The following is a 9,649-nucleotide window of genomic DNA, read 5'->3' on the forward strand; positions in this document are numbered from 1 at the left end:
CTGCCCGGAGACTGGTGACGCGCCGGGCCTTCCGCGCCGCGATTGGCTGCAGGCCAGGCGGGTGCAAGCGAGCTGCGTGCGGGCGGGCGGGGCCATTCCCCGAGGAGTGCGGTGCGGTGCGGTGCGGTGCGGACGGCGGAGCCATGGGGAAGGCAGTTGCGCTGGTGGCCCTGGTGGCCCTGGTGGCCCTGTTCGGGCTGTCACAGGCAGGCGGTGAGTGCTGGGGCTGGGCGGGGGCGCGGGGTTCTGTCCCCTTCTCTGTGGTCGCGCCCCGTCCGGGGCCCCCCCCGCTCAGCACCCCTTTGTCCCCGCAGTGACACCCAAGGTGCAGGTGTACTCCCGCTTCCCCGCCTCCGTGGGCACCAAGAACGTCCTCAACTGCTTCGTGGAGGGCTTCCACCCACCCAGGATCACCATCACGCTGATGAAGGATGGCGTGCCCATGGAGGGCGCCCAGTACTCCGACATGTCCTTCAAGGACGACTGGACCTTCCAGCGCCTGGTGCACGCCGACTTCACACCCAGCAGCGAAGCCGTCTACACCTGCAAGGTGGAGCACGAGACCTTCAAGGAGCCGCAGGTCTTCAAGTGGGGTATGGCCTCCTCCGCCTCCGCCTCCTCCTCCTCCTCCTCCTCCTCCCCGCATGGCGCTGCTGGCCCCGGCGGCCGTTCCCTGGTGGTGGGCAGCCCATGGCCCTGAGCCCTGACACTCTGGGCCCTGATGTTGGTTCTTTCTCTCCATAGATCCTGAGTACTGAGCCGTGCCCGGGATGAGCGTGGTGAGTAACGCGGTGCTTGGTGTCAGTAAGGGTGCTTGCGGGTAAGGGGAGTCCCCATAAGTAGCTTGTAGATCCAACAAGCAAGATGAATGATCCTTTGTGTTCCCACTGACAGGTAGTAGGGCTGTTCTGAGGCTCTTTCTGCTTAATATTCTAACTAGTTCTCACCCACGCCCAGCCTGCAGGATTTGACACGTCTGCCAGATGCTGTTCTGAGTTACCACGGCCGCTTTAGCGCTTCTCCTCCCCACCAGTCAGGAGAATTGCATCACAGGGTCTGGAAGCTCCCCTGCTTGGAAATCCCCTGCGAGTTGGGGAAGGCAGGATGGTTCGCCTGCATAGCAGAGGATGCGTGTCAGCTTGGCGTGAATAGCAAGCTTAACCCCTGATGCAGAAAACTCGGGAAATGTGGCATAGCTGAAAGAACTGCAGCGCAGCTTGAAACTGAAACTCCTTTGCTGAGAACTCTGCTTCAGGCTCGTTAAATATTGACAGTGCAAGTTGAGCCTTTTCTAGGCCTTACGGGAAGTGCCCTCCCAGCTGGGTCAGGAAATGAATGTTTTTAGTATGAGTCATGAGTCACGTGAACTTTATAAACGGGGCAGGAGGGGAACCCTTGGGCTTTCCTTCTTGATATGTAGAAGGATCGGTGTGTTTTATCTGCTATTGTTTTCCAAAATCCTTTCAAGCTCTTCGTGCAAAGGCTGTGAGGGGTGTCCTATTCAGGGACAGGAGAAAATACAGGTGAAGTGACCAGGTGAGGAAGAGGGTACTCTTAATTAACATCACAAAAGCTTGTAATACTGATTAGAGTGGAAGGGATGCAGGGAATGACTCGAAAGGTAAAAAATGGTTGTAGTGAAAGTATAGGTTCGTTTAAACAACAGAGCAACTGATATCTATCTCCTCTCTCCCATGCAGGTCTGAAGAATCCCACATGCCAAGTTGAAATGAGCTTAAGCTTCTGTCCTTTCTTTGCGTCACACTTCCGGGTAGGATGGCAGAGCAAGTGCCTTCATCGTGGAATTGCTTCTCTTTAGGATGCTCTCCCCTAGGGTTACCAGCAGCAGTCTGAACTCCATGTTGTGTTCCTGGTTTTCTTCGCTGTGGTATTAAAGCTCTGAGGGATTAAGATACAAGGAAAAGTGTGCAGGGGGGAGGGGGTGTCTTGCAGCCTTCAGGCGTGTAGCAGATTTTTTGCTAATACAGAGATGTGGTTGAAGATAGCCTGACCTGTTGCTTAGGATGAAGGGAGATGCAAAACAAGCTAATTGGGATTGGAAATGCGAAAATTTGTAATGCAAATTCACACCTTCAAAATTTGTGCATAACTGTCCCCCAGAAAAGGAACGTAATTAATAGCAATAAATAAATAAACCCGACTCTGTAACAGCTGTTCTCCATAAATGATTGCTGGAGCCTGTGTTAAAATATCTTTGACTTAAAGCAGTAATTCTGTATAGGCTTAATGGAGCATGTAGCTCTCAGTACCTGCTCTACCAATTAAATCTGTTGGAGCTCTTCACTGGTCTGAATTGTACACACGTTTTACCTAAATCAGAAAAGATTAAAAGATAATTTTCTGGGCACACGGCCTCGGAACTGGGCTGAGGGGAAGTGCAAGGCGTCCACTACTTTCACCTCCGCGAGTGGCGAGCTGCATCACTGGGCCTGGGCTCAACAGCCACGAGTTTGGTGGCAATACCCAAACTAAGGCAGCTGTGCTGCAGAATGGAGCCGCCTGCGTTAGCATTGTGGGGGGGCTGTTGTGGTTGCTTTGTGGTGCTGGATTGAGTGGTACCTGATGGGTGCAGAGCTCGGCTCTGGTCAGGGGATCCTGGCTGCCTGGCGGGTGTGATTTGTTGCTCTGCTTTTGTGGGTGAAGATTCGCCTGCTCAAGGTTTATGCAGTTCTGGCTTGTTTTGTAGACTGGTGTGTTATATTTGCACTGTCTATGCTGAACAGTAAGATGTATGCAAACCTCTGTCTTTCTGCTTTGCTTGAAACCATGCTTTACTCAAAGACACATCATTTGCTGATGAGCGGCTGCCTCTCCTCGCCTCAGATTAAAATACCTGAAAGCATGGTTTGGTCTGAACATTCCTGACAGGAAAGCCACGCTCCTCTGCTTGGGTCCCTCTGCCCCATCCTCCCAGACCCTTTGCCACCATCCCTCAGCGTTTCCCGCTGCAGCCCCTCAGCTTCCCGCCGCCCCGCGCTGCCCTCAGGCCTTCCCCGCCGCCATGTTTAAGGGCCGCCGGGCCTGGTTCTCCCGCAGCATCCAGCCTGGCCCCCGGCAGCTGTGGGGTGAGCTCCAGGGACACACGGGGGTGCATGGAGACACAGTGGGGTTTGTGGGGCTGTCTTGGGGTGTGCAGGGACATGCTGGGGTAGGGGGGACACGGAACGGGGTGGCATGCCAGGGTGGGGAGTCACAGCAGAGCATGGAAATGCGTTGGGATGTGGGGACGCAGTGTGCGTGGGAATGAGCTGGGGTGCATGGAGACACATTGGGGCACAAAGATGTCTTGTGCTGGGTTCACACTGGAGCATGGGGTCAGATTGAGGTGGGGGACATGTTAAGGGGCAGGGACACTGTGGGTTGTGTGCCCATGCACTGCCATGTGGAGACATGGGGTCTGTGGGGACATGTTGGTGTGTAGGGACACGCAGACGCACTGGGGTGTATGGCACACGGGGGTGCCCCCTTCACCCTCACCCCACTCTTCCTCCTGCAGTGGCTGGCGGAGGGCTGCTCGCCCGCTGGCAGGACGCTGACTACCTCTTCAGCAGCGATGCTGCTCACCCTGATACCCGCAGGTTGGCTCTGTCCCCCTTTAGTACCACCCCTCAGTGTCCAGCACATGCCTGGGAAATGCCCCACTCAGGGTTTGCCCTCTCCATTGCTTGCTGATGGTGTGCTGGAGCAAAAGGCAGTGGAGGTGCAGCCGATGTCGATGCTTGTGTTAATGCTGATGTTCCCCAGTGACGGAGTTGTGCGGCTGCTGACACAGCTCTTTGTGGGAGAGCAGAGCAAGGCAGGAGCTGATCCATCTGCATTCACACCAGCAGAAATAAAACCCACCTAGACTTAGTGCTGTGCAAGACCTCTGCGCAGAACCAGCTGATAAAGGACACCTGTAACTGGGTGAACAGAGGCAATGGCTGCCTTGGGACTGATGTGCTACTAAGGCTTGGGGTCTGAAATAGAGCTGGCATCATCCCAGGGCTATGGGGCAAACAGGGAAGTAACCACAGGCAAAAAAAAAAAACCAAAACAACCAGGAGATAATAGAATGCAAGCACTGATTCCAGACCGATTGATCAGAGCCAGAACTCCTTTGGTTTGTAGTTGTGCTTACCTTTTCTTTCCCAGCATACATGAGAGCCTGGAGTACATGGATGGCAGAGCTACAGTGTTCCATTCCTGTTACCTCTTAGCATGGGCGAACAGCAGCGCTGCCAAGCAGCAGCCCGTGGCTCTGGGGCACTTCGTGCTGCCCCCTGCCTGCCTGCAGGAAGGTGAGGAGCAGTGCCCTGTCCCCCGGCTCTGAGGGGAATTTCCTCCTGCTGGGAGCAATGCCTCCTCCCCGGGGCTCAGGAGTTGGTGCTCCATCTGCTCAGGGCACAGGGCTGCTCAGTGAGCTGCTGGGCTGCTTTTATGCTCATTTTTTTTTTGCTCATGGCAGAAATCAGGAGAAAAATCGGTAGATTTCTTTGGGAGCAGATGGACGATACCCTCATGGAACAGGTACATGAGAAATACGCCATGCAGGTGCTGTAGCAACCACTTGTGTTAGCTTCTAGCACCACTGCCCAGAGCTGTGGGTGTCACCTGGAGGTGACAAGGCCACGGATGGGCCCAGGGCAGCCTGAGCTGGGGGCAGCCAGCCCGCAACAGCGGTGGGGCTGGGGGGTGGGCCCTCCAACCTGAGCCATTCTGTGATTCCGGGACTCTGGCTTTCTTTCCAAATCACTTAGCTCACGCTGCAAGCTGTCTTCTTCAGGTCATTTCTCAGTACTTTTGAAGCAAAAAGTAAAATAGTAGTACTGGATTTAAAACTTTCTTGTGAATGGTGCCCCATTTTAAATGAACTCTGCGCTGATACTCACAGCCAGAAGAAAATCTGTCTGATGAACCAGAGACAGTGAGCAAGGACTGCAAGCAAGGAGCTCAGGAAGGTGCACAGAACCTGTCTGAAAGGTATTTCTGGCCTTGGCCGGGGGTCTTGGAGGTGTCCTCACCTGTTAGAAGATACCCAGCACAAAGAGAATAACACATAATTCCTCCCAACACAGCAGCGAAGGAAAAAGGGGCTCAAGAGCATCCAGCCAGGGGGAAGTTCCATGCCATGCACTTCAGGAATACCCGATAAATAACATGGTGACAGGTAACGTGCGGCTTGGGTAGGCCTTTATGAAGTGGAAGATACGCCTGGAAATGGCTGTGGGTTCTGATGGGTGCCCGCCCCCAGGGATTGCTCTCTACTTACCTGCCAGACCCAAAACCTGCTAAAGTTCACCCAAAAGATTGTTCTGGGTTTTACTGATACCGCTGTTTCTGATGGCTCTGCACTGCTCATTGCTCATTGTCTTGATTTGCATGGTGTGTGCAATCACCGGTGCAGAATTGTGTTGGTATGGAGGTCCATCCTCCTAGGTTGCCCCTCGATGCTGATGCGTATTCCCAGTTAGTACAAAAACTCCTGAGAGCACAGCCAGCCTTTGTGTAACTGAGGCTGCAGCTGGGATTGCACCTGAACACTTCCCATGTCCCATAGTTCCCATTTCACGCAATAGAACACTGGCTTTAGAGCATCACTTTCCACCCCTAGGCTACGCCTCTGCCCGCAACATGAGGAAATACATCGGAGAGCTACGCGACTTCGTTCCCGGCACTGCGGGTTACACCGCCTACTGGGTTCAAAATGAAATCAGCCTTTGCTCTGATGTGAAAACTAAAAAGAAAATTGTAAGCAACAGGCAGCTGTTCTCGGCAAAACCTTAACGGAGCGCTGCCAAAACACCATCAGCCAGGTATGGCAATTTAGTTCTGTTTACCAGCATCCTGTGGTTACCCCCAGGTAAGGCTGCCATCCCTGCCTTCCTGCAGGTCGATCGTTATTCCTGCGGGCAGTCTGCGTTCTTTATGCTTTGTTTTAGTTGCATAGTGAAGAGATCGGCGGCACTGAGCTGCAAATTCTGAGTTAAATCCCTGCGGTGCTTGAGGGAGTTCTAAACTATCCCTGTTCGGTTTATCCTGGTGACAGTTCAGCACACATTACATACCTGCCTGCATTCGTTGTAAACATTTATTTCCTAACTACTGAAAGCAAATTCCACAGCAAACATAAATACAGGTGTATACCCCAAAGAACAAATCTTCTGCTTTTGTATTTGTATGGGGTACTTAACACAGTTAAGTGTTAAGTGTCTCGTGGCTGCCAACGGTCAGAAGAGCCTTTGGCTCGGGGCCTCCAGGGAGCCCTGTAGGTTTGAGTGGGTTTTGAGCACGGGCCCCAAACTTCTCCTTAGCAAAACCCATGTAAAGCACAGGCTTGAGCACAAGCACAGACAGTGATCATGCAAAAACTGGGAAGGAAATGGACTTCCTTGGGAAAACCCTTGCTCTGCTGGAAAAGCCCAGGAGAATTGGGGGGACTGGTAGGACCTCTGCATAGCAGGATGGGAGTTCTGGGGTGAATGCGGCTCTCCCTGGGGGCTGTTGTAGGAGATGGGGGGTCCTCCTGGGGGCTTCAGGGCCTGTCTCCGTATGGGCTTCCATCCCCAGACAGCACTTTGCTCAGCTCAGTTCATTCCCCTTGTAGAAATAAACACAAAGAGACTTTCCTCTTCCATCTAAGCACTGAAAATGAGAAATGTGGTCAGAAAAGCAGCTTTCATTCTGGCACAGCACGACCCTGTGAGCTTCCCACTCAAAGCTGGGAGGCACCAAGGGTGAGGGCACTCCACGCTTGTCCTCTCCCAACTGCACACCACCACCCTAGCATCAGTGAGGATGCTGCCAAGCAACAGCTCTGCACCTCACACCCCAAACTAAAGGAAGGTGTCAAATCCTCCTCACGCTGTGACACCTCTGATGCGGCACCCAGAGTGATGCGGGCCTCCGCTCCTCCCCGCCGAGGGCTTTGAAAGAACAAGCAGGCTGAGTTGGTTTCCCACGTTTATTGTAAAAGCAACATAACGAGTGGCTCAGAGAGCGCCTCGTGGCGTTTTGAAGTTCATCCCCACGGTGGGCTGCGTGACCTGCAGGTTGGACAGGCTGCCAAAGTCCTGAAAAAGAGCCCGGGGTCAGTGCTGTGTCCAGACCCCGCCAAGGGAGGAGGCAGAGCCCCCCCAGCCACGGGCACAGAAGGTTCCAGGCTGCCAGTGGCCCCAGGACCACTGCCGGGAACACGGTCACCACCTGAGCTGGATTCCACCAGGAAGCAGGATGGCTCGAGCTACTCACCAGGAGCTTCAGCATTTCCTTGGTGTCCGGGTCCACTTCGATAATCTCCTGATCAAGAGCAGAGACCTGGGGACAGAAGCGAGACAGTGGAGGTTTGGCTGCACCGTGGGGGGAGCCGAGCCAGTGCCCCAACAGAGTGAGCCAGAAGGAACTCAACCAAAACACCTCCCAATTCCCCTCTCCAGACCCAGACCTCGATCTCTGTGCACTCCCTTCCACTGCAGGCTACGCTGCACCAGTAACAAACAACGAATAGGTTCAGCCCACACAGCTGCAGCACCAACTCTCCTGCCCTGCTCAGGAGCTGTGAGCTTCCGAGGTGACCTGTCCCAGCGGCACCACCTGCAGCTGCAGCACAGCCCCCCCAGAAGTCACAGCCGACACCCGGGCGCTCTGAGGGCACCTGCACAGTGCTGCCCATTTCCAGACCCCAGGAGTCAGGAATCACACCAAGCCCTGGCACCGGGCTCATCACCCCATCCCAGCCTACAAACGACCTGCTTTCCCAGATTTAAAATAATCAAACCAAGCAGCAGCGATCTGGGAGAGCAGAAGAGCCCAAGTAAATCATCAGACTGAACGCTGCTTCTGTGCAGCACAGCAGCTAACAGCATTACAGGAGCTCCGCAAGAGAGGCTCAAAGCCAATGTCCGAACGCTACAGGGTTTGGGAGGGACGGCACGGACCCAACCAAACACGGGAAACGCTTTCGGATTCCTCTCCCTGCACTATCAATGACCGGGCCACGCAGCAGACCGCGATCACTTTCGAATGCAGGTTCGGGAAGCGCGGGGCAGAGCGCGGGTCGCCGAGGGTCCCGCTCAGCGCTGGGGGCCCGCACCAACGCTGCCCTTCAGCGACACCTGCTGCACGGCGGCTGCAGGCCGCGCTGTGCGCCGAGAAGTCATTACCGAGCTCGTTTTAAGCGAGGAAAAGGGACGGCAGCGCCCTCCGGCCGGCAACAGAACCGACGTGCACGGAGCCGGCAGCACCCGACGGAATGCCGTGCTGGGCTACGGTGCGTCCCACCTCTACCCCGCACCCAGCCCCCCCCGGAGCCCCTCCTCGGGGATCGCGCTGCGCAGCCCCGAAAGCACCGCTCCTCAGGAAACGGCCCCGTGCCACAGGCCGAGCCCCGAACCCCGAGCCCGCGTGCGCGCGGCCGGCCGCACCTCGGGCACGTAGTTGTCCCGGCGCTCCCTCTCCTCCTCCTGCAGCTTGATGGAGATGCCCCGGACGGGGCCCCGCTGGATGCGCTTCATCAGGTGGGTGACATACCTGCGGGACACGCGGCGTCACGGGCGGGGGGTGACCCCCGGGGCCGAGCGCGGAAGGGTCCCGCCGCCCCCCCCGGGCCTCACCCCGCGATCTTGTTGCGCAGCTTCTTGCTGGGGATGATGGCGATCTCCTCGCACACGCGCTTGTTGGTGTGGAAGTCGTTTCCCAGACGGGTGTAGTACTTCTCGATGATCACCCGCGCCGCCTTCTTCACCGTCTTCGTCCTCACGCGTCCCTGCGGGGACACGCACCGCCGGTCGCCATCCGCCCTCCGCCCCTAGGGGCCCGCCGCCCCCCAGCAAGCGGCCCCGCGCCCCGGAGCCCCGCGGGGAGCGGCCGCGGCGGCCGATGGCGATGGATGGCGGAGGCCGGGACTCACCATGGCTGCGGCGGCCGCGGAGAGAGAGAGCGTAGAGGGCCGGAAGCGCGAGGGGACGCCGGAAGCGCGCGGCGCGCACAGCTCCCCCTGGCGGGCAGGAGGACACGCGCGGCTGCAAGGCCGGGGCGGAGGGGGCGCGTCCTGGTGCCCAGCGGCCACGCCCGTGTCCCCGTGCCCCGAGAGCAGTAACAGCGGCCCCCGGAGGCCGTACTGCGTAGGGACAGCCGGCACTGAGCCCAGCGCCCCAAAGGCCCCGTTGCCGCACTACAAACCTCCCAGAGGCACTAGGGGGTGAAAAACGGCGCAGCCCCCCAGCAGCCACAGAGCTCCCATCCCGCCCTGCAGCCCAGGGGCAGAGCCAGGAGGAAACCATGGGGCCGATGGGCACCGGCCCCCATAACTCAAGTGTGAGAAGGGAAGGAGGAACACATGTAAGGAACCAAGGCCTCCCCCCCAGGGGCACTGGATGCATATCAGAAACCTGGGAGCCCCTCTGGAGCGTGTAGGGCTTGGTCTCAGCCCTTCAGCATGCTGAGTACAGGGGGACCAGCCTCCCATTTAGCTTCAGGGACAGGGGAGCTCCAGCTGGAGCCTAGGCCCCAGGGACTGAAACCGCATCTCCCCAGCCCTGCTCCTGTATCCACATCATCCACACTACCGCCAGGGTTATCCATCTCCACCTACAGGAGATGACAGCAGCTTAAACCCAGGAGCAGAGTCCCCATCCCCAAGGTGCACGTG

At 56.8% G+C, this 9,649-nt stretch overlaps 3 protein-coding genes across 4 annotated transcripts; 2 read left to right on the forward strand and 1 right to left on the reverse strand.

Moving 5' to 3' along the window:
- B2M (beta-2-microglobulin) lies at positions 49–2,304 on the forward strand. Its single transcript, XM_021406727.1, has 4 exons — positions 49–213; positions 315–593; positions 745–779; positions 1,701–2,304. The coding sequence occupies exons 1-3, from the start codon at positions 144–146 to the stop codon at positions 756–758; spliced, it is 363 nt and encodes a 120-aa protein (XP_021262402.1). The 5' UTR covers positions 49–143; the 3' UTR covers positions 759–779; positions 1,701–2,304.
- On the forward strand, positions 2,991–6,920 carry TERB2 (telomere repeat binding bouquet formation protein 2). 2 transcript variants are annotated; one of them, XM_021406721.1, is made up of 7 exons: positions 2,991–3,086; positions 3,518–3,599; positions 4,156–4,301; positions 4,469–4,530; positions 4,895–4,983; positions 5,082–5,170; positions 5,615–6,920. In XM_021406721.1, the coding sequence occupies exons 1-7, from the start codon at positions 3,023–3,025 to the stop codon at positions 5,785–5,787; spliced, it is 705 nt and encodes a 234-aa protein (XP_021262396.1). In that variant the 5' UTR covers positions 2,991–3,022; the 3' UTR covers positions 5,788–6,920. The 2 variants fall into 2 exon arrangements, with proteins under 2 accessions (XP_021262396.1, XP_021262395.1); XM_021406720.1 differs by having other exon boundaries at positions 5,079–5,170; positions 5,615–6,915.
- Positions 6,951–9,163, reverse strand: RPS17 (ribosomal protein S17). The gene is made up of 5 exons (XM_021406728.1): positions 8,909–9,163; positions 8,613–8,764; positions 8,424–8,529; positions 7,252–7,317; positions 6,951–7,073 (listed from the first exon to the last, which is right to left on the reverse strand). The coding sequence occupies exons 1-5, from the start codon at positions 8,909–8,911 to the stop codon at positions 6,993–6,995; spliced, it is 408 nt and encodes a 135-aa protein (XP_021262403.1). The 5' UTR covers positions 8,912–9,163; the 3' UTR covers positions 6,951–6,992.

The sequence above is a fragment of the Numida meleagris genome, chromosome 9 (genome assembly GCF_002078875.1).
Source record: "Numida meleagris isolate 19003 breed g44 Domestic line chromosome 9, NumMel1.0, whole genome shotgun sequence".
In the NCBI taxonomy this organism is placed as follows: Eukaryota; Metazoa; Chordata; class Aves; order Galliformes; family Numididae; genus Numida; species Numida meleagris.

Coding starts and splice junctions, on each gene's coding strand:
- B2M (XM_021406727.1), top strand. CDS start 144: ATGGGGAAGGCAGTTGCGCTGGTGGCCCTGGTGGCCCTGGTGGCCCTG. Junction 214..314: donor CGGGCTGTCACAGGCAGGCG/GTGAGTGCTGGG, acceptor TTGTCCCCGCAG/TGACACCCAAGGTGCAGGTG.
- TERB2 (XM_021406720.1), top strand. CDS start 3,023: ATGTTTAAGGGCCGCCGGGCCTGGTTCTCCCGCAGCATCCAGCCTGGC. Junction 4,984..5,078: donor GCACAGAACCTGTCTGAAAG/GTATTTCTGGCC, acceptor CTCCCAACACAG/CAGCGAAGGAAAAAGGGGCT. Junction 5,171..5,614: donor GATAAATAACATGGTGACAG/GTAACGTGCGGC, acceptor TTCCACCCCTAG/GCTACGCCTCTGCCCGCAAC.
- RPS17 (XM_021406728.1), bottom strand. Junction 8,530..8,612: donor CTGCGCAACAAGATCGCGGG/GTGAGGCCCGGG, acceptor CGTGTCCCGCAG/GTATGTCACCCACCTGATGA. Junction 7,074..7,251: donor AGGAAATGCTGAAGCTCCTG/GTGAGTAGCTCG, acceptor GCTCTTTTTCAG/GACTTTGGCAGCCTGTCCAA.